The sequence below is a fragment of the Aquarana catesbeiana genome, linkage group LG02 (genome assembly GCF_042186555.1).
Source record: "Aquarana catesbeiana isolate 2022-GZ linkage group LG02, ASM4218655v1, whole genome shotgun sequence".
Taxonomy (NCBI): Eukaryota; Metazoa; Chordata; class Amphibia; order Anura; family Ranidae; genus Aquarana; species Aquarana catesbeiana.
In genome coordinates this window covers 296,394,461-296,418,762 of record NC_133325.1, presented here as the reverse complement: position 1 = coordinate 296,418,762, position 24,302 = coordinate 296,394,461, and the positions used below count along the sequence as shown (strand labels likewise).

Below are 24,302 nucleotides of genomic sequence, written 5' to 3'. Positions count from 1 at the left end.
AAGACAAGCAAACTAAGGGCATGGATTACTGGAACCATGTTCTGTGGTCTGATGAGACCAAGATAAAACGTATTGGGTTCGGATGGTGTGAAGCGTGTGTGGCGGCAACCAGGTGAGGAGTACAAAGACATGTGCATCTTGCCTACAGTCAAGCATGGTGGTGGGAGTGCTGCCGCCACTGGGGAGCTACAGTTCATTGAGGGAACCATGAATGCCAACATGTACTGTGACATACTGAAGTAGAGCATGATCCCCCTCCCTTCGGAGACTGGGCCACAGGGCAGTGTTCCAACATGATATTGACCCCAAACACATCTCCAAGACAACCACTGCCTTGCTAAAAAAGCGGGGGGTAAAGGTGATGGACTGGCCAAGCCTGTCTCCAGACCTAAACCCTATTGAGCATCTGTGGGGCATTCTCAAAACGGAAGGTGGAGGAGCACAAGGTCTCTAACATCCACCGGCTTCGTGATGTCGTCATGGAGGAGTGGAAGAGGAATCCAGTGGCAACCTGTGAAGCTCTGGTGAACTCCACAGGTTGAGGCAATGCTGGAAAATAATGGCGGCCACACAAAATATTGACACTTTGGGCCCAATTTGGACATTTTCACTTAAGGGTGTACTCACTTTTGCTGCCAGCGATTTAGACATTAATAGTTGTGTGTTAAGTTATTTTGAGGGGACAGCAAATTTACACTGTTTTACAAGCTACACACTCAGTACTTTACATTGTAGTAAAGTAGTATTCTCCTTTTATATGCAAAGTTATGGTTGGATCCACAGAGGGCCAAGAAAGACCAAAATGGATAGAAAGCCATCAAACACTTGGGGAAATAAAAACAAAACTAGGGTGGCTTAAAAAAAAAAAAAGTTTATTTTTTTAATTTAAATCAGATTGTTTTGATTTTTAATAAAATGCTTTTGGATGAGTAAAAAAGTCTATTTAAAAGATAGTTTTCTATTTAGGATACATTAATAATTTAGTTTATTAAGCATGAAATGGAGCTTAGTTATATAGCAAGAGGCTGTATATTCTGCAATATTTACATTTTTGATAAACTCATTCAATTAATCCAAGTTCTGCAAGCTGTGATAACATGCACTGCATTGCTGCAGTCACACAATTTCACAGTAACCATGCGATAAAACACAGTTCCAGAATATACCTTTATCCCAATATTTTGCAAATCTATGTACACCTTAACCTGTAGTACTGTTAGTACAAACTGATATCGCTGTTATACAAACCTGACAGCTTTCTAAATAGAAAACCTTCATTTTGTTTACGAATATTAAAGATTTTAGCTACTAGCAAGAATAAGTCCCTAAATTGAAAGAGCCCCTGTTATTTCAGATCCATCATGGCAGCGCCTGTCAGCGGGCATCCACTCGCCTGCTGCCGACATGTCCCTCACCTTGTTGCGTCACTGCCGCATCACCAGCCGTTCCATTAAAGTGAATGGGACTCTCGGTGAGTCAACAGCGGGTCAGAGGAGGAGCAAAGTGTGTTTGCTACCTATATGGCAGCGCATGCGTTTTGTTAATTGTGCATTGCATGTGGGGAAGGCAGCTTGGATCATGACTGCATACCACTTTTTTCACCACGAGTGTTTATTTTCACAAAGTGATTACTACTACACTAGTAGAGCATTTTATTTTTCATGGTATTGTTGGATATAACCTCACGTTACCCTGAGGTGAAACCATTTGATACCGGATGTTGAGGAGTACACCATTACTCAAATGCAAAAGCATGTTTGTGGTTCTCTTGATTAAGACAGCGCTTCTGGTGAGTTATCACTTCTCTCGGCTAGATGGGGAACCTCTATTAAACTATTAGTAATGGACACAATTTCTTTTAGCTTGGTGTGGAGGTGGAGCTGACCTCTCTAATGGAGCAGCAACAATTCTAACCTACTCCTGTGGTGAGTGCGAGAGCAAGACTACACAACACTAACATGAAAATGACATCAAGGCACGATTCAGAGGCATGCTAGGTAAAGTACCATTTAGTGCAGAGAGTTGTAGAGGGTGGAATGCTAAAAAAGTACACTGCATTGAATAGAGAAATTGGAGTTGAGAAAAATAGGATTTTTATAACAGCTTATCTGTAAAATCCTTTTCTTTTGAAGTACATCATGGGACACAGAGCCATAGTAATTACTATGTGGGTTATAGTCCACCTTCAGGTGCTGGACATTGGCACACCCTAAACAGGAAGTTGTCTCCCTATATATAACCCCTCCCACTACTGGGAGTATCTCAGTTTTGTAGCAAAGCAATAGACGTGTATACTAGGAAGAGGGGCGGGACCTCTGTGTCCCGTGATGTACTTCTAAAAAAAAAAAAAAAAAAAAAAAAAAAAAAAAAAAGATTTTATAGGTAAGCGGTTATAAAAATCCTATTTTCTTTAATCGTACATCATGGGACACAGAGCCATAGTAATTACTATGAGGGATGTCCCAGAGCAATGCCAACTGAGGGGAGGGAGACACAACCAAGTAGGGCACCATGAGATCAGAGGATTTATACTGCTGCCTGCAGTACAGTGCGCCCAAATGCGACATCCTCATATCTTTTTACATCCACCAGATAGAATCTGGTAAATGTATGGATTGAAGTCCAAGTTGCAGCCTTGCAGAATTGAGCCATGGAGGCTTGGTGATGCACTGCCCACGAAGCACTAACAGCCCCAGAGGTGTGTGCTTTGATTTGAAAGGGTATAACTACCTTTTTAAACCATAAGCTTGAACGATTATTTGTCAAATCCATTTAGAAATGGTAGATTTCAATGCTGCCTGTCCTCTTTTAGGACCTTCAGGCAACACAAACAAAACATCCTTTTTCCGAATCTGAGCAGTCGCTTTTATGTAGACTTTGACTGCTCTCACCACATCGAGAATGTAGTGATTTTTCTTCCATAGAACAAGGTTCTGGAAAAAAATGAAGGTAGGACAATATCCTGGTTTAGCTAAAAACCTGATATTACCTTTGGTAAAAAGTTAGGATGAGGACGCAACACTACCTTAAAAACTTGTGAACAATAAAAATATGGCTCTTTACAAGAAAGAGCAGCCAATTCTGATATCCTTCTTGCAGTAGATATGGTTACCAGAAAAAATAGTTTCCTTGTCAAAAAAGGACCAAGGGAATATGTCGTATCAGCCCAAAAAAAAGGCTGTTTTGTAAAGCCGATAAAACTAAATTCAAGTTCCAAGGGTTCAGGGGTTACCTAACCGGAGATTAAGCTGTGTTACCCCCTGAATAAAGTTACGAACCAAAGAATGCGAAGCAAGTGGTCGTTGAAATAATACCGATAAGGCCGAGACCTGTCCTTCGAAAGCACTCAAGGTCAGCCTTATTTCTCATCCCATCTGCAGAAAGTCAAGGATTTGACCTATTTCCTGGGGTGTAACTCCTGGTTTCACACCAGGAGACATATGTTTCCTAGACTCCATAATATATAATTATGGAGGCCAGCTTCCTTGCATTAACCAAAGTAGAAACTACTGAAACTGACAGCCCACACTTCTTCAGAGTGTGAGTCTCAATAGCCAGACAGTTAAATTTAGCGTTTCTAAAGTAGGATGGAACACTGGACCTTGCGAGAGAAGGTCTGGCCGTGATGGTAGGGTCCATGGGTCCCCTACTGCCATCTTTGCAATCTCTGCCTGCATACCAAGATTTCCTGGGCCCTACTGGGGGCCACAAGAATCAACAACTTCCCTTCCTGCTTGATCCTGTGAAGAAGTCGTGGACGCAGGCAGAATAGGAGGGAATGCATAAATCAGTGAGAACAGATTCCACGGGAATAGCAAGGCATCTGTTCCGCATGCTAGCGGATTCTTTGTTCTTGACACAAAGTTGTCGATTTCTTTGTTAAACCTGGACGCAAACAGATCTATGTAGATTTTTGGATGTTAACCATAAACTGAGGCTCCAGCACAACCAGCCTACAGCACCTGGTATTTCCAGGTGGTCTCTCATCCGGGTACTAACTAGGCCCGACCCTGCTTAGCCTCCAAGATCAGATGAGATCAGGCGCTATCAGGGTGATGTGGCCGTAGGCTTTGGAGTCAGACACACTGGGAATGTAGAGCTTGAACCCTTTGTTTCAAGCTGATAGGATACTGTTTTGCAGCAGGCTTGAATGAAACGGAGCATAAGGAATAGCCCTGAATGAAGCCACCATCTTTCCCAACAACCTCATGCAAAGTTGAATAGAAGAAATTAATCTTGCTTCGACCACCTAAATTAGTTCCTTTATGGTGCTCATCTTTGCCTGGAGTAAGAATACCCTTTTCTGGGTGTACCTATGATAGGACCCAAGTATTTTAGCCTTCTTCATGGTTTTAAAGACAATTTCTCCTAGGTTGACAATCCGACCTAGATATTCCAGGTAGTTGAATGTGGTGACCATACTTTGGTCTAAGCGGGCTACCGACTGGTCTATCAAGAACAGATCGACTAGGTAAACCATAATCGTTATACCTTGGGCCCTTAATCTGGCTATAAGAGGGGCCAGAACCTTTGTAAACACTCAAGGTGCAGTAGCTGGACCGGAAAGCAGAACTACACACTGAAAATGAAGATTTTCCACCATGAAAAGCAGATATTACTAGTGAGCGAGGAAGTGGGTATATGGAGGTATGCATCTTTGAGGTCAATTGACGCCAGAAGTTCTCCTCCTTGGAGGATGGAGATAACTGATTTGGACTGACTCCATACAAAAAAAGAGTGGTTATATTCAGGAATTTAGATTTTTGAAAACCAGAATGTCCATTCGGATTTGGCACCGTGAAAAAAAAAGAGGTTTGAATCAAACCTCACCCTTTGTTCTTACATGGGGACCCCCATGATCACTTTTTTCTTTTTCCCTGGATCCTTAGAAATGTTTGCTCTGAGAAAACGAGGAGACGGGAACTCTTGGAACTTCAGTTTGTACCCTGGAGCTATTGAGGAAGTCCCCCATTCAACACTCTTCCTGCCAGATCCTTGAGAACTGCAGAAGAATTCCCCCTATTCGATTGAACCTGACGGTAGAAGCTGCCGTGACTGCCTGGAGGCTGATGTCTCTGGCACAGGAGAAGGAGCTTTAAAACGAAAATACATTTACTCCTTTTCTTAAATGGCAAAAAGGGGTGCTTTCCACTAGAATTTCTTTGGATGTATTATCCAAAACATTCCCAAATAGCTGTTTCCCGCAAAAAGGAAGACTAGCCATGAGCTCTTACAAGGCGCAAGGCCTGAAGGATAGAATCTCTCATAGCAACTATTGCAAACATAAAGCTGCCTCCTCTGCCTGCTGAGCAGGTTAACCCTGAACATCTGTTTAAACTGGTTCCCTCAATGATTAAGCAATTACTGTCAGCGCAGGTTGAGACACTGAATCTGCCAGAGAGAAAAAAAAAAAAAAAGTGCCCCCCCGCCAATAGGAATTCCACCTTTTTATCCGTTGGATCCCTAAGCATTTGAGCATTGTCTGCCAGACAAGTCAAACTTATTCACACAGGATATAGCAGCGTTAATTGCTGGTATACCCTACTTAGTGAATTTCCTCCACCACAGGATAAAGTGTGTAAACTTTTTAAGAGGGAAAAAAATGCTTATCTGGGTGATCCTCTCAGATACAAAAAAGCTTTTCCAGCAATGAATGGACAGGAAAAGGCATGCACAGCTTGAGGAGGCTTTAGTGAACCTAAACACTCAGTTAAGGATAACAAATGTGGAGCGCTCAATCATCAAGAAATTGCACCATCAATCTTAAGATTGGAACAGCCGATTCTCCCGCATTTGACACCTCAGAAGAGCCATCATCAGCCTCACCACAGTCCCCTGAGGGAATTAGTCTTCTCCTGCCCCTAGTTCCTCAGTTTGAGGGTCCTGGGTAATGGAAGAAAACCTGTCGCATTTTGACCCACACTGGGATGCAATTAAAGTCGCTAAACTTTTTTTTTTTTTTAATTATCATAAAATAAACAGGGGCTGCAGTGTTAAAAACAGTTGCAGACATTTCATGGCCCTGATGCTCACTGATAAGTCACCCCCTCTCAGGGGAGGATGCCAATTGTAGAGATGAGTAGGCTTTCCAGAACTTGAGGGAGACCCTTTTAGCTCTTTTTTGGGGGTGTTTCAACCCCCCCTTCTGACCATAGCCCGATGCACAAAGCAGAGGTACTACCAGCAGAAATCGCATCCACTGCCGCTGCCATTAATGCTCAGCCTGATGCAAATAGTAAATGTGTCAAATAGGAAATGCCTGTATCACCAAAACCTCTTACATGCTCTTCTTTGCTCTCATGTCTCTCTCACAATTTTGCAGCCAGCATAAATGGAGCTTTTCTTTTTCGAAAACACACTGCCGCGTTGGAGGACGCCAACGCCGCCCTAAGCCCCGCCCCTACCGTCAAATCACACCCCCTCTTTTTTTTTTTTAAAAAAAAAGAAAGGAGTTTTCCCGCACAAGCAGGTGAGGGAGGGATGGCGTGGAGGAGATCTGGAAGCTGCCACCATGTAGGGGCGGTGAAAGAAAACGGCATTGCCGATCGTTTTTTGATTCTCCTTTACTCAGCCTCTTGAAGAGGGGGAAGAGTTCAGCTCAGGTGGGGGTGTCTGGAGGAAGCGAAACCCCCCAAACTTACCGGAGGTCTGCCTGCTAGCCGGAGGAAAAAAGTCTGCTGCTTCTGTGACACAGCGTGACTCTGAGCAAAGCATGAGAAGGTACGTGCTCCATACAGCCCCCAGTGGTGACACTTAGGCATGACAACATTTACTTTAAAGGAGACATTTCATAAGAAAATGTAAACATTTTTTAGAAAAACTCTGCTTACCTTTCCCGCCGCAGGGTTTTCTGTGGTTAAACCAACAGACTCCATCTTCACACTTCATGGTGGGTTCCGTAAACCTTCAGGAATCGGGGATCCTCGGGGAACCCCCAATCCTGGACCTGTAAAAAGCACCCTGCCAGTAAAACTTTATGGCCTTAGTACCAAAAGTACTGGATCCCGGGGTCCAGCTCTCTAAAAAGAGAAGCGTTACCGGCAAAACCTTGTTTCTTCGGATACGAGGCCCTGGTACCTTTCAATTCGGCCTAAGAGACACTTTGAATGGATCTGGCTGCATAGCTAGCCCCAGCAAGGATTGCACCAGAGGAGCTCAGCACAGCACATCTTCACTTGTGACCAACATCTTAGACACTGGCGAAAAAACTTAGATACTACCAGTAGTTGGAGGGGTTATATAGGGAGGCAACTTCCTGTTTAAGGTGCGCCAGTGTCCAGCACCTGAAGGTGGACTATAATCCACATAGTAATTACTATAGCTCTGTGTCCTGTGATGTACGATTAAAGAAACAACAACTCTAAAGGGGATTTGGATCCTGCAAAGAAAGCAACGTGGGGTTGATTTCCTAAAGCTGGTGCATACAAACTGGTGCAGCTGTGCATGGCAGCCAATCAGCTTCTAATGCAAGCTTGTTCAATTAAGCTTTGGCAATAAAAATCTAAATGCTGATTGGTTTCTATGCAGAAGTGAGCCTGATTTTGCACTCTCCATCTTTAGTAAATAATTCTGTGTGTTGGGGGGAGAGCAAATCCTCAGAAGGCTTATAATCAGAGGTGGCACATGCACTTTGCCTGCTACTCGAAGTGGCAGAATCCACCAGCAAATTTACATTACGTCCTATCTTAAGATCACAAAAGTGCGTGATAATGCACACTTTAGATGCGATTGTGCACTGCGGTGCCAATCATTATGAATGCCACCTCAACTTACCTCCATAACATGCATTTACTGCAGCACAATGAACGGTTATTCTGTGTGGGGATTGGTACAAAAATGCAGTCTGCATTATTCTCGCTATGGTGTGCATTAAACGCACAAAGCCCTTAACAAAAGCTTACCGCACATGACTAGCTGCTCACAGCATGTGTTTTTGTGCTTTGGGGCATGTTGGGGTTCACTGCATTAAGTAAAGCACCTTAACACACAAAAATTAAGTGTATTGCAGAGCACAGTCTTGTGGTATGAATTGGTCCCAAAAAATACAGTGCAAAATAGCAGTTGGTCAGAGTTTAATGGTCACATGCGCCAAACTATAGGTAACAGTTGATTTGTTCCAGGTCTCTGCTCCATTTAGGTGCACTCAATGGAAACAAAATGTAATCTCACTTGGTGTTAAAGAATATGGCTATATCAACTCAATCAAAAAAGGAAGGAGGGAAAAAACATTACCTGGCTGAAAATCTGCGTCCATTTGACACTGCACCTGACGTTGAGGAAACATATACACTGCTGATTGATCCCTGAGCCATTTCTGTTGAGGAAAGAAACAAGCATTTAGTAAAATGTCCATGTGTGCAAGGTTTTGCTTACGTTGCCAAATACTTTGCACAGAAATTTTTAAAAATTAAAAAAAAAAAAAAATACTAGAAGTGTTAGTGAACGCAAACTTTTTTTATTCACAGTGCACAAGTAAAAAATGTTGTTTACCTGTAAAATGTTGCTGCCAAAACAGGAACAGAGAGGAAATCTCTCCAAAGTGAGGGAATCTCCAGAAGCACTGTCCCCATTTTAAGATTGGGGTGTCATTCCAGTGTCAAACCAAAATTTGGGATTCTTTTACTTTAGCGTTCGATAATGGTAAACAGGACAAAGAGGGTGAATCTCCCTAAAGGGGACACTGACCGCAATAAAAAAAAACTGAAAAGGTGTTTTAATCCCTCTCCGCTCTATCCAAAGAAAAAAAAAAGTATAAACCAGAAACATTTTAAGGAAAGGTCAGCTACAATAAAAGCAATTTTGACTTGTCGATAAATTCTATATCTTGGAGTACAAGACACAAGCAATTTATTCATACACTATGGATTATAGGCACATATCTTCAGATGACTGGACACTAGCAAGCTTTTGAGGACAAGCGCACTTCTCCATTAAAAAAAAAAAAAAAAAAAAAAAAAAAAAACACTCCCCTCCGTGAGTTCTCAGTTTTGTAGCAAGCAATGCAAAGCAAAAAGGAGAGTTGGGGAGGGTGGCTTGTACACTGTACTCAAAGATATGGAATATCTTAAATCATACAAGACATGGGCAACTTATTCACAAACCAAGGGATGTCCAAGCGATAAATACAAATGGTGGGCAACAACTAAGCAAATGGAATTGTGCCTTCAGGCCCAAAAGAGTGCCACTGCAAGAACTTTGTGGCCGAAAGCTGCATTTACAGGAGAGTGGACAGCCACCTGTTAAAACTTTGAGGTAGTATGAAAAGACCAGGTGGCAGCCTTACAGTTGGGCAACAGAGGCTTGTTGCCTAAAGGCCCAGGATACTCTTAGAGAACTGAAGAAGTGGGGATGCAACAACTGAGGATATTTCTGGTTAAAGCCTGGTACACAAGAATGTTTTTTTTTTTTTTTTTTTCCTTCAACCCAGCGGGCTTAACGAAAAAAACAAGCAAAAAAAAAAAAAGTAGCAAGCAGTAATAAAAGTATCAAAAACTCCATCGAGGGGTGGGTGCTGTGTCCGTCGAACTCAGAGAAATGGATTTTACGGTGAGTACAAAAATCCCATTTTCTCTTTTGGACATCGACGGACACAGCGCCTCCTTAATCTTGACCATTGGGACGTCCAAAAGCAGCGCCAAAGAAAAATGAGGGGTGGGCAAAATAACCACAAGAGCCCTAACCAGGACACAGGAGCCTTAACCCAGGACACAGGAGCCCCATCTGAAATAAAAAATATTTACAGAAAAAACACCCCTTATGAGGGAACCCCCTTCTTAAACAGCAGCCTGCAAAACCTTGCGGCCAAAAGAAGCATCCGCAGATGCCAAAATATCTACTTTATAGAATTTAGTGAAGGTATGCACTGATGACCAAGTGGCTGCCTTGCAAACCTGTGATATTGACGCTTGATGACGGAAGGCCCAAAAAGGACTAAGCGCCCCAGTAGAATGCGCCGTGACAGGGAAATGAGGAACCCGAACCTTAATAGAATAGGCCTGAGTCACAGTCTGTCTGATCCATCTGGAGATGGAAGCCGAAGAAGCGGCCAGCCTTTTCCTTGGTCCTTGTGTAACCAGAAAAAGTGAGTCTGACCTCTGGAAGGACTCGGTGGATTCCAGATACACCCAAATCGCACAAACCACATCCAAGGCACAGAAAAGGATCGAGGATGAGGGCCAATCGACACACACCAAGAAATGTACGCTTTCCACGTACGATGGTATCTCTTATTAGAAGTTGACTTCCTCGCCTTCACCATAGTAGGGATCACTGATCCCAACAGACCTCTATCTCAGTACCTGGCTTTCAATAGCTAGGCCATTAAAATCAGTTACTGTAAAGCAGAAAGGAAGCTCAGCCCTCAGTACAACTGGTCCTCTTTTAGAGGTAGCTTCCAAGGGACGTTTACGGTCACCGGAAGACTTTCGCCCTTGATGCTTCGTAGGCACCGCAGAAGAGGAAGGCGTTGGCCCTGCAGTGACACTAGGACGACCGCAGCGTCTATTAGAGGAACTCGCAAGATTGCCACAACCCTCAGTTGCTTCCCGTTGAACTGAACCTGCTGAAGGGGCCGACGTTTGAGAAGAAAAACTACTGACCTGGCCAGCATTCACCCCAGAGTCAGACCCAGGTCGCTCACGAAGGAGGTCCATGAATCTGGAAACCAGCGAAGATGTCCCCCCCACCCCAGCAATGAGTGAGGGCAGACCTTCATGCTGAAGGAGTTTTGTCAGTGGATCCAGGGAAGCCTACTCTATGCTTACCAGACTAAGCTTGCTTGTAACTTCCCGGGGAAGAGTTGAGAGATGTTTCCTTTATCTGCCTTCCCAGGAGCCCAGAAGAATTTAAGGCCTAAGGAAGGCCCCCGTCTGCGACAAGGCTCCTTCCCTTTCCTGGGTTGAGGCAGGAAGGTACTCTTTCCCCCTGTGACACCCTTAATGAAGTCATCCAGGGTAGCCCCAAACAGGCGGCCGCCTTGAAAGGGCAGATCAATGAGAGTTTTTTTTTTTTTTTTTTTTTTTTTTAGAGGCTTGGTCTGACGACCAATTCTTAAGCCACAGCACACGTCTAATCCCCACCACTGAAACAGAAAGCTTGGACAGCACAGGAGCTGCATCACAAATGTACTGTAGCCCATGGACCAACTGGTCCGCTAAATCAACATAAGCAGCGGGAACCTGCTCACTACCCAGACCCTGGCGCAAAAGCTTGGCCCATTCAGTTAGGGTCTGCGACACCAGGGCTGAGGCAAAGACTGGACGCAATGCCGACCCAGCCATAGTAAACATGCTGCTTTCCACAGCCTCTGCTTTTCTGTCAGCCGGGTCCATAAAGGATGGGGATTCCTCTACTGGAATCATGGTTGCTCTATTCAGCCTGGAAACAGGAGAGTCCACCACTGGTGGGGTAGTCCACTTTTTTTAAAAGTGATTCTTCAAAGGGGTAGTGTATTGAGAAACGTTTGGGGACCACAAATGGCGATTTTGGTTGTTCCCATTTTTTATAGGTAAACCTATCAAAATAAGGCAGATAAGGAAACACCCTTTGTGTGCGAGGTGATTTATGCGTACCAAAGGACACAGCCACATCTGTGGCCCTGTCAGCCGCATCCCCCATCTTTAGAGTCTCCCGCATCGCAGTAACAAGTGCGCCCACCAGCACTCTTTAACTCGCTGCTGAGGCCACAGAGGACTCATCCTCACTATCAGACGGGTCAGGGGGCGAGGTATTAAACCCCCCTGGACAAGCCACGTCCCGGCATCAGGCTCAGAATCAGGTGAGACAGACTGAGCAGGGGAAGGTGGGGGGGCGTTTCCTCCTGGGTCTTTGCCCACATGCTACTTCCACCTGGGATACTAATGACTCAAGGACCGCCATCAGCGCAACCATGGGAAGCTGGGCTTCCGAGGGACCTGCCACCTCCAAGAGGGAATCAGTGGGTGAGATGTGACCCTGAGGCTCCAAAAGGAAGAAGACCCCGTAGTACAAAGGAGCTTTGGCACCACTAAGGGACACCCCAATGGCCAGAGTACCTATCAGCAGACAGGGAGATACACAAGGACCCCCAAAGACTGACCCTACCAAACAGAGGAGCGCCACAATTCGAACCCAGCAACACCAATGTCGGCGTCCATTTCATATATCCTGGGACAGGAAGAGAAGCATAGGGGAGGAAGAGCTCTGGCATTTCAACCAGGTTCTGTCCGTCTCTAGTGTCTAGACTAACCAAAAATGGCTGCCGTGACCTCATCGGCTACACAAACATGGCCACCAGCCGGAGACCAGCCAGACCAAGCCGTGATGTCAACAGACCACCCAAAAATGGCCGCCGGCCGTTTGACATGCTGAAGCATGCTGCCAGGATCCTCTGTGCTTTCAACATTGCTGCACCCTCTGCAAGGGAACCCCCTTTCAAAAAGGTACTGTACTCTACCCGGCAGGGTGAACATTTAAGGGGACACCGCTGTGCACGCTGCACTGGGACCCCCAAACTGCACACTAGAGCTGCATGATTCTGGCCAAAATGAGAATCACGATTTTTTCGCTTGGAATAAAGATTACGATTCTCTCACGATTCTCGCAACGTAATTTTTTTTTTTTTAGGAGAGAGAGAGGGTATTTTGGAGCTATCAGGACCTGATGGAAGGAGTAATGGAGTGAGCTCCATAGAGCTGTCAGTGGCCATATGGGGGTATGGAGCTGTCAAGGCACACACCATAGCAGACAAAGGTTGTGTATAACATGTGCACAGAGGAGGCCCAAGTCCCAGCACTGACACACAGGCCTTGCCGTCAGCACACAGGAAAGGCTGAGGCTTCCCTCTAGGCCTGCTCCTCCCCCTGTGCTCCGCGGGCGCTCGGCTCTCTCACTCACCTCCCGTAGATGCCATCTGTAATTGGGTTCAGTTTTAATGGGCGCCGGAGTTTACTGCAGTCCGCATTCTGCCACTTTATTCTCCCGACGTCGTCCTCCTCCCACCGCCGCCACCTGAGGCCTTCCCCGTCCACCAAGACAGTGCTCACACCCGCTCCAGGAGTTGAGTGATGTCAGATGTTTCACGCCGGCTCCGACGGCTTCTCCTCCCCTCCGCAACAGGGAAACAGGAAATATCCCGGGACACCATCGATCGGTGCGCGACGCACGCTTTTAATGTGAGCACATAAATTGCTTGATGGGTCAGAATCGCCAAAATCCGGAGTTGAGATCGTGGCGGGCGGAGAATCGCAATAACGATTCTCCAGCTCTACTGCACACTACCTCACACTGCACATACAGCAGGGCATGCACCTAGGGGTCTCCACTGCACCCTCTGCAGTGGAACCCCCCCCCCCCCCAATACTGCCAGGGCAGGAAACACCACCCAGAAGGGAAATTGTAGGGGAGATCCCCAGGGGTCTCTGCTGCCTGCCCTGGGAGGAGGGATCCTGCAGGTAGGTCCGACCATCCCTGGAGGGTACCCACATCCACCCCAAACCGCACAAAGGGAGAAAGGGGGGACTGTACTTACTGATCCATGGTGCGGGTGACCCTCCAGACAGAACTCCTCGCCACCGAAGTGGGGGGGCTGTCGGCCAAGGGACCGCTGCAAGACGTTTAACATGCGGGCCAGCCTCCGTCCGTTGAGGCTATGTCATGGCCGACCTAGTGCGTAGCTGCGCTCCGCACGCGCTCGCTGGCTGGACTGGAGAGACCACTGGATCTAGATTATCCAGCCCATCGCTCAGCCCCGGCAGTTGATTGCAGATCTCCCAGGAAAAAAATGTATGGAAAAAAGACAAAGTAAAAATTTGCTAGGACCAAAAGATCCCAGCAAGGAGCTAGGTCCTGACTAGACAGAAACAAACTGAATACTTAGAGCAGGGAGAGGTTACACACTGACTGAGGACAACCCATGGGCGTAGCCTAGTCCTACTCCTGCAGAGGTGATATAACCCAATGGTCAAGATTAATGAGGCGCTGTGTCCGTCGATGAACGAAAGAGAAACCTCCATTTTACAGTTAAGTTTAGGGGGAGGGAGCTGGCGGGGTAGCAAAACTTCAATGTGTCTCCAGCAGCAAAATGGATGCGTTCCAGATTCACTATAAAAACGGTCACAATTGGCATAGAAAGAGGGTACTCCCGCACTATCACTATATAGTAAATGAAAATAAACAGTGCAACTGCTGCAAGCACAGATAGGTGAATTCAAAACCAAAAATAATGTGATATGCTGTAAATGGTACTGCGCTGTTGAAAACTCAGTAAGAAACTACAAAAACTATGAAATCCAAGTGAATATAAACACCAGCTGGCAAACACTGCTATCAGCTAACATTTAACTTCTGAAATGGAACAGTGTTACTCAAAATGAACACAAGATAGCAGTGAAGATCCAATGGCCACTATATAAAACAGGGATATGCAATTAGCAGACCTCCAGCTGCTGCAGAACTACAAGTCCCATGAGGCATAGCAAGACTAACAGCCACAAGCATGACACCCAGAGGCAGAGGCATGATGGGACATGTCATTTTGCAACAGCTGGAGGTCCGCTAATTGCATATACCTGGTATAAAACTTCTTTAAGTGCAATAGTGAAATAAAATGTCCAGTGCAAATACACAAAGTATGAACTGACTAAATCCACACAGTCTATGAAAATCACAAAGTGCATAACGGGTATGTAAAGTGCACTAATAGTGTTCTCTGGATTCAATAAAAAATAAAATGTGATTGTCCCACTCTGTAGCATGCGAATAAAGCAGGTGTTGTGGGAATCTTCTTTCCATGCAGCAACACCTCTAACAGGGGTGGCCTAAGGGTCTGACTTCCTCTGTGGGTCCTTTCATGGATGTCTAGTGAATCCTATCCCATGGGGGGGAGGGGGGTCTCCTTGTATAAATTCAGCAAATGGTAGTGGCTGATATACTCCGCTTCCACATACACCCTGGACGGGGTAAAAGAAGGGGGGAGGAGAGGAAAGCCCAATAAGTAGTATATCTTGTTAAGTTTTATTTCATAAAAACACAGTAAAAAGGTAACACTCGCATTTGTTTGTAGTAAAGCAAGTAAAAACTCCACGAGCACTGAGCTAGTCACCAGCGTCACTTCCGGTTGCACCTGTCAGCCAATCCTGACGTGTATCGTCACAGGTCACGTGACTTCATCAGGGAGTAAAGGCTGCAACAAGTGAAGTGTCCTTAAATAGGCTAATAGTGACAGATTGCCGTGGCCATTTTGTTGTGGAATAGTTCGTTTTGGATAATCAGAAATATTACCATCAGAACACTGGAGTAGCAATGGGAGCTCAATTTTCACCCAGCTTAGGATTGTTCATGTGCAATAGGAGGAAGAGTCAGTGTTCATGGATGCACCCGAGAGAACTTGCCGTATATAAAAGATATATTGACCACATTTTTATCTTGTGGAAGGGAGATAAAAACAGATTAGATGAGTTTATACAGAGAATAGGAATATTTCATTATCCTGGGAAAATAGTGATACCTCCATATCCTTCTTAGACCTCAAAATCACACAAAAGGACCAAGAATTAAACTACCAAAACCCACTTCAAGAATGTGGATTGGAACAGCTACCTCCCAATGGAGAGCTGTCGCCACAAGAACTGGCTCTTCAATATTCTGAAGGGCCAATTCATGCATTGAGGAAAAACTGCACCAACCTAGGGGATTATACCCTTCAAACACAAAAAAAATGGACATAGATTTGTTGATAAAGGTTACAAAAGGGAACATATAGAAGAACAAATAATGGAAGAGGCTGACATGGATAGGACAAAATTGATAAGAGATCAGTCGAACAGCAAACCTGATCTAGTCCCCATTATCCTGGGCTATAACTTTCAGTATCGTAAGATAGAGAAGATCGTGAAGAGACATTGGCACATACTGAAAGCAGATAAACATCTTCAATGTATTACCTAGCCTAAATTCATTTATAGAAGGGCACCTAATATTAAAGATAGAATGATAAGAAATGTAGTGGAACCACTGAAAAAAAAAAATTGAAGTTACGTACCGGTAACGTCTTTTCCAGTAGTCTTTCAGGACAGCCACCATGAGAGATAGTCTCCTCCTCTTCCTCTAGGAAACACTGCGCCAGCCCATAAATTCTTACTTCCCCCTGCCAGACCTCAGTTTATTTTAAGATTACCTCCGGCCAGCTGGGGAGACACAACACCACATTAATAACATACTATCCCATATCATTATCATGCTGCGTTCTGGTCTTTTATAAGACACCCCGAAGATTCGGGTGGGTAACTAGGGCTGTCCTGAAAGACTACTGGAAAAGACGTTACCGGTACGTAACTTCAATTTTCCCCTTTCGTCTGTCAGGACAGCCACCATGAGAGGATGAACGAGCACTTACCAGTTAGGGTGGGACTACAGCTTGCAATACCTTTCGCCCAAAGGCTTGCTCACTAGCCGACACTAGGTCCACTCTGTAGTGCTTTACGAAAGTTGAGTAGCTGGACCATGTTGCAGCCCTGCATATTTGCTCTGGCGTTGCTCCAGCCTTCTCTGCCTGAGAAGCTGCCATAGCTCTGGTAGAGTGTGCCTTTATACCCATTGGGATTTCTTTCCCTGCTAATGTATAGGCCTGACAAATGGTTGTTCTGAGCCATCTGGCAATAGTGCGTCTAGACGCTTCGCATCCCTTTCTGGTCCCAGAAAACAAAACAAATAAAGAGTCTGACTTTCTAAACGTTTTGGTCAGATCAAGGTACTGAAGGATACATCTCCTTACATCCAAAGAATGAAATTTTAATTCCCTTTCCCCTGAGGGGTTGGGACAAAATGAAGGTTACACTACCTCCTGACTTCTGTGGAATCCAGAAGCCACCTTAGGCAAAAATGCCGGATCAGTCTTGAAGATGATCCGATCTGGGAAAATAACGAAAAAAGGAGGTCTGACAGATAAGGCCTCAATCTCAGACTCTCCTGGCAGTTGTCACTGCTACTAAAAAAACTGTTTTTAACATAAGATTTTTCAGAAGACACCCTTCTAACAGTTCGAAGGGGGTTCCCCGTCAGGCTCTGTAAAACTAAAGATAGGTCCCACTTGGGAAAGGGAGGGCCTTGAACCGGTCTCTGTCTAGACAAGGGTTGGTGGCCAGATGTTTTTCTAAATAAGCACTCAGTGCTGACACCTGCCCTTTAAGGGTACTAATGGATAAACCCCTATCTGCCCCGCACTGAAGAAATTCCAACACAGCTGTGGGACTGTGTACCGCAAAAGAGCCTTCTACTCACCATTCATTGAAACGTACCCAGACCTTCTTATAGATCTGGCGCGTTTCCTTCTTCCTGCTGTTGAGGGTGGAGATCAATTTCTCAGAAAACCCCTTCGATCTTAATATACCCTCCTCAGTAGCCAGGCGCTAACTGCCATTGGTGTACCTGTGGACAGAGGACTGGGCCCTGTGAGAGGAGGTCCTCACGAGGTGGCAGGAATAAGGGAGGTTCGACTGCTAGCTGCTTGAGTACTGAGAACCAAGCCCTCTTTGGCCAATGTGGTGCTACTAGAATCAGGGACGTTTTTTCCCATCTGGAACTTCCTGAGAACTGCCGGCAATAACGCCGGGGGCGGGAAGGCATAGCAGATTCTTAAATGCCAGTTCTGGATCAATGCGTCGACCCGCCGTGCTCCCTCTCCTCTGTTTAGGGAGAAAAAACATGGGGCTTTTGAGTTGTTTCTTGACGCGAACAGATCTACTTCTGGAGGACCCCATTTTCTCTGAAATGAGATTGAAAACCTCCTGGTTGAGGATCCAATCGCCCTCTCTCAGCTTGGTTCGGCTGAGAAAGTCTGCTATCACATTCTTTTCGTCTCTCAGGAAGACTGCTGAGAGTGAGAGAGTGTGGGTCTCTGCCCAGTTCAGAATGTCTGATGCTAAGGCCAAAAGGACTCCGCTTCTCGTGCCGCCCTCTTTGTTTACATAGGCCACGGCGGACGAGTTGTCCGACCGCACCTGAACATGGTGGCCCTGTAGCTCCTTTTTGAAAAACCTGAGTGCTAGCCCGATTGGCCTCAGCTACTTCCAATTGAACGACCTTCTTAGTTCGTCGTCCTCCCAGGTGACCTGTGCTAAAAGGGAACCCAGATGCGCCCCCATCCTTTGCCGCTTGCGTCTGTGGTTACCACCTAAGAAACTGGGATGAACCACAGACGACCCTGCGACAAGTTTGAGACCTTCCTCCACCACCAGAGGGATCTCTTTACTTGGTGCGGAATCTGTACCAAGGTGTCCAGATCTTTCTGACTGTGATCCCACACCCTTAGGACAAAGGACTGTAAGGGACGAAAGTGCAGACCTGCCCACTGCACTGCTGGGAGGGTAGCGGTTAATAGTCCCAGGGCCGACATCAGAACTCTTATGGAGACCTGATTGCTGCACTGGAGAGCGGCCACTGCCCTGTCCAGTTTTAGTACTTTTTCTGCTGGAAGAAACATTCTCAGTAGTGTTGAGTCCAACAGATAGCCTAAGTACGTGATGCGTTGTGAGGGAATCAAACTGGATTTCTCCAAGTTCAGTAGCCACCCTAGACCTGTAAGGACCTTCTTTGTTAGTTCTAGATCTTTGACTAACTGTACTGGGCACGCTGCAAATAGGAGCAGGACGTCCAGATATGCTATCACTGATATTCCCTGGAGCCGAAGAAAGGCCATAACTTCCGACAAAACCTTGGTGAAGATGCGGGGCGAGGATAGCCCGAATGGCAGCGCCTGAAACTGTAGATGTACCGTTGTTCCACTTACGTCTACTGCTAGCCGAAGAAACCTCTGTGAAGCTTCTGCTATAGGGACGTGTAGATACACGTCCCTTAGGTCCAGCGACACCATAAAGCAGTTGTGGGGTAGCAGGGCTCTGACTGTGAAAACTGTCTCCATACGGAATCTTCTGTATGTCACTGACCTGTTCAGGGGTTTTAAATTCAGAATCAGTCTGAATTTCCCTGTGGGTTTTTTCACTACGAAGACGTGTGAATAGAAACCCTCTCCCTCCTGTTTTTGGTACTCTGAGAACCACATTTTGATCTTCCAGATCCTTTAGTGCTCCCAACAGAGCCTCGGCCTTTGCCGTGCACCTGGGTAGGTGCTTGACAAGGAATCTCAGCGGGGGAGGATTTGTGAATTTGAGACGGTACCCCCTTCTTATAACCCCTAGGATAAAGTGATTGGGGGATATTGCCTCCCACTGTGGACGGAAGGCCCCCAGTCTTCCCCCCACTGTGGTTGGGGAGTCATTGGCTTTTACGGGGCTGGTCAGGAGGGCGAAAAATCGCCCCTCTGCCCTTGCCTTTTTGACCCCAAGATCTTTTGCCCTTCCGGCTTTGGAGCTTCTTTACGTTTTTGCGGATGAAACCCCTTCTTTGTTTGTGCAGGGGTTTTCCGCTTAACTGGGAAGGATTTTTTTCCTGTCTGCTGTGCGGTCCAAGACGGTCTCTAAACTAAGGGCCGAAGAGAAGGTCTCCTGTTAAAAGGTATCCCGCACAACTTGACCTTAGAGGCGCTATCGCCTGGCCAAGTTTTTAGCCAGAGGGCTCTCCTGGCAGAATTGGCCAGAGCCGCTGATCTGGCTGACATACGGACCGATTCTGCCGAGGCATCAGCTATGTAGGCGATACCCCGCAGAATCGTAGGGAAAGAAGATAGAATGGTTTCTTTTGCTGTTCCAGCTTCAATATGCTCTTGGATCTGGGAAAGTCAGTGCTCCAGGTTGCAAGCCACAACTGTGACAGCCAACTCAGGCTTTAAATTGCCAATTGTTGAGTCCCAAGTCTTTTTGAGGAGAGAATCTATTCTCTTATCCATGACATCCACCAAGGCCCCCACATCCTCAAACGCCAGGTCCGTGTGTCTGGAAACCTGGGAGAAGGCCGCATCTAACTTGCGATTTTTATTCCAGATAGATGCAGGATCCTCTGAGAATGGAAATCTCCTCTTTAGGGATCTAGAAAAAAAGGGCTTCCTTTCGGGGTCTTGCCACTCCTTTTTAATAGTTTCAACCAGTACCTCATGCACTGGAAAAATTTTTTTCTTTTTTTCCCCCAAGCCCTTGTACATTTGGTCATGAAGGGTCAGGGGTTTCTTGTCCTCCTGAATACCGAGGGTTGTATAAATAGCCCCTAAGAGGTCCTCTACCTCTTCCAGGGATAATTTATATCTGGAGGATTTTCGGGGCTCCCCGTCCTGGTCCTCCCCCTCTGAACCATCCTGGGAATCGGAAGAGGAACTGTGTGGCTGTCTTTGTTCCACTCCGGAAGGGCCTGGAGCTTCTTCTGCCCTAACTGAAGTTGCAGGTTGGGCAGGAGCAGAGCCCTGAGCCTGAGGCGGGGTTGTGTCCTGGGGAACTGGATTAACGGGAGGCTGAAACCTTTCAAATAAGGCTTTAAATGAAGAAAAGGTGGACGAGAGCTCCTTTACCGAGGCTGCTAGTCCTGACTCCTGCTCAGTCCCTCTCTTTAACTAGGGAGTCTATGCACTCCCTACACAAGACTCTTGTCCATGATTCCCCTAATGTGTCCCTGCAAGAGGCACATCTCTTCTTAGAGCTATGTGTAGACTTAGACTTCTCTGTAGCTTTCTGAAATACATGAAAAAAAATATATATATTTTTTTAAACTAGGACACAACCCTGGGAGTTCACTAGACCCTCCTTAATATGTGGGGATCTGAGCCTCCCTCCCCCTGACCACCCAGGGTGTCTGCCCCCCCATGACAGGAACTATACATGGAGGGACAATCCCAGATAAAAAGTGCCCTTCCCCAGGGCGCTCTTACCTTAGGAAGGCTGGAGGTATTGTCCGTTGGCTGAGCATCTGCTTCCGACATGACTGCAGGTGGTTGCTACTACCGAGTCCCACGCTGCCTGTGCACATCCCAGACTCGTCTCCAGCCTGTGCCTGGCTTCCCTATCAGCTCCACGACCCGGAACCGGAAGTTGGGGGTCAAAGGCAAGCATTCGCCCTTCCGCCGGAAATGACGTCGCCCGGCCCGCCTCTTTTTAGTTACAAAACGAACGGCCTGTACAGTGTACAGGGAAGGGCGAACGCCTGCTTGCTGCGGCCCTGTAGCCGCGATAGGGATCCCCCGCAACCTGAAGCCGCGCTCGGCTAGGATGGGGTGGCAAGTGAAAGAGGGGTAAATACCCCCTTGCTCCTAGGAAGCCCCTGCTCCCATTTACCGGATCAAAAAAAAAATCACAAACATCGGCCACAGTCGCCCTGAGTGGCCTGGCTCCTTGCACAGTGTCTCCCCACCAGAGGAAACACTAATACTGAGGTCTGGCAGGGGGAAGTAAGATTTTATGGGCTGGCACAGTGTTTCCTAGAGGAAGAGGAGGAGACTCTCTCATGGTGGCTGTCCTGAAAGACGAAAGGGGAAAAAACTGTTTTTCATTGGAAAATGTTTCTTTCCCTACAAGAGATGCTTTGCATGCTCACGAACCAAACGTCCCAAGGCGAAAACATTTAGCTTCATTGCAAGTAGTACAGGTACTACATATGACTAATGACTTTATATGTTGTAATACTGAGGGGGCTGTTTATGCTTTAGAAGGCAGTTGCGGCTTACAATACATTGGACGCACAAAGGAGACCCCTCAGAGTACGTATCAAGTAACATACAAAACATTTTGAAGGGCTATGACAAACATAGCGTATCCAAGCATTTTTCTCTTGTACATAATCAGGACCCCTCCCATCTCAAAGTCTGGGGAACAGAACCTTATGGCATGGCAGCCAAAAAGTGAGAACATAGTCAGCTAGAATCGAAATGGATCTTTCTGATGGAGACCCTTACACCGCACAGACTCAACATCGAGTTTGACTTGAACTGTTTCATTAGGGGGGGTGGGGGCGTAGGTGGTGCAGATGTTTTTTTATATTGCTTGGTTTACTAACACTAAGTAACCCACAGCTAACTTAAGCTGTTCTCCAAAAAGACAGGGTGACGATGGCTACACTGGAGAGCTGCATTTAAAGAGAAAGCTCTAGCAGTGATGTAAAGAAAAGTCTTGAGTGAAAAAAAAAGTGCCAACAAAACACAAGTTGGTCTTTAAAAGAGTAGATTTCCTAGGACATTAGCAAAATAAAAAAAATATAGGCTTGCTGGTATTAGGAAGAATTATCCTGGGCTGGTATAATTTTTGTCTAGTGGTATCCAAACCTCCTGTACACAGAAATACAAAACAGGAGGTTAAAAGCTTCCCGTGTCCTCAAAGGACGAGAAATTATATTTTTATGCATATAGTTTGCATTTTCAATCTCAACAATTGAGCAAGAAACATTTCCTTCAAAGAATTATAACTCACTTAACAAATTTAACACCGGGCAATGTATCAACATGGTCCTATTGTTGGTTGTCTAAAGCAGCTCAACCTACAAATATAATTCTTGGCACAGCCAAGACCTTCAATTCAAATATCTTAAAACAAGATAATAGGCAAACAATGAATGCATTTGCATTCACCTATATCAGAATATAGAACTTATTTTAGGTCTCAACAAGTGGGCATCCATCCTAAAAATATTTCAGGGTTGTTGAGGTTCGTTTTAATATTTTGCACAAGACATGCACAAAAACAGAATTTTTTTATTTTTTATTAAAAACTTAAGAAAAACAAAATCTAACCTGTCACATAAGGTTCCAAAGCCTTTGGCACCAAGCTCCGCGCCAGCTTCAGATCTTCTGCTGAACAGCTGCCAGTCTCAAGTCCACAAGCCATACCCATACGTTTTAGTACTTCTATATCATCATGTATTTCAAAAGTGTTGTCAAAATTAAAAAGATATTCAAATCTGAAAGTCAAAGTAGTGGTTTGTTAAAAAAAAAAAAAAACAGAAGTGTGTAAACTACATTCTCATATCCTTTAGCTAGTATGCACATTAAAAGGCAGCATACACACCTGCATAAAGACACAAAAAGGTAGAGAAACTCAATACATACATTTAAAAAAAACACCTGTAAAATCCTGTTCTTGGGGTACTTTACAGTACACAGAGTAAAAATTCATGACTATTTAGATCATGCTGCCATCTATAGGTGAATGGACACTGGGGGGGGGGGGGGAGGGGTTAGGGTAATAATCCCCCACCCTGGCATAATCCTGCCCAGATCTAACAAGACGCTGTTTTGTAGCAAGAGGGGAGGATCTCTATGCTTTCTTATCTACTCCAAGAATGTCTTTTTAACCTATAAAAATAAAAAAAAATAAAAAATCTAAATCAAACATCACAGGACACAGGAGGTATTACATGGGATGTCCCAACGCACTGAACATGAGGAGTAGGCAACACAAGGCCATACACAAAGAATTTTGGCCGAAACTGGTCCAAAGATCGTTTGACAATCGTGCCATTAGTGGACCCAACTTTACCGACAATTTTGACCATGGGCCCGGCTAATGTCGATGGATCCGAAGCAAAAACTTTTACAGTTTCAACTATAATGTATACGCATATTTGGTAATCGAAACTAAAATAATATTCTGTTTTGTATGATTTACGTTTTTATTGTTGTCCAACTATCTCTATGATCATGGATACGATCATGTAAACAAGTTTATTCTGTCAGTTAGCGGCCAATTCACTTTCGACCGACAAATAATCGTTCAGTCTCCAAATGGCCGAAATTCTGTGCGTGTATGGCCAGCATTAGGCTGGGTTCACACAAGAGATTGAAGCGACTCACAGCAGTAGTCTGGTGTGTCTATTCACTGTTTCAGCCCGAATTTTGGCTGAAATCAGACCTGAAACATAACAAAAAGATGCACAGGGCTCCTGTAAAATTCACATCAGAGCTGCTGAGGAGATGTGTGAACCAGCTCCAGAGAGTCATTCACAATCCCCTGCTATGCGAATTGGATGCAGGGAAACTTCAGTGTTAGAAGCTGCAGGGGACAGATTGACCAATGTTGCATCCATCTAGGTGAGTATAAATTTTTTTAAAGAACCCCATACTTCTCTTACAACCAAGGAATGAGTTGCAATAAATCTCTGAAAAACAGCAGCCAAAGTTATAAAATCCTTTGATGGTACTTTAAGCCACAAACATCTCCACAGCAGACTGGAGAAAAGCCACAAACACCCTTATCCTTGAGGAACTGGGTTTTATAACAGCCATGCTGTTAAAGCCAGCAACTTAATAGGCTGGAAGATCAGACCCTACAACAACAAATGTGGTCGATCTGGAAGAGCTCATGATTCCTCTGCCTAAAGAATACATATACCATGTTCTTGGCCAGGCAAGTGCTATCACAATCACCAGAATATCCTGCAACTTTACTCTGGTGAAG

The 24,302-nt window shown here is 45.4% G+C and overlaps 1 protein-coding gene and 1 pseudogene across 4 annotated transcripts in view; both read right to left on the bottom strand.

Annotated features, from left to right (window-relative positions):
• TFDP1 (transcription factor Dp-1) overlaps positions 1 to 24,302 on the bottom strand; it is a 146,176-nt gene that overhangs the window by 4,756 nt on the left and 117,118 nt on the right. For all 4 annotated transcript variants that reach the window (XM_073614560.1, XM_073614558.1, XM_073614559.1 and 1 more), the window contains 2 exons: positions 22,640 to 22,806; positions 8,233 to 8,314 (listed from right to left, as the gene is read on the bottom strand). In XM_073614560.1, the coding sequence (XP_073470661.1) occupies positions 8,233 to 8,314; positions 22,640 to 22,806 (249 nt within the window). The remainder of the gene's footprint in view (positions 1 to 8,232; positions 8,315 to 22,639; positions 22,807 to 24,302) is intronic.
• On the bottom strand, positions 3,951 to 4,069 carry LOC141130773 (5S ribosomal RNA; annotated as a pseudogene).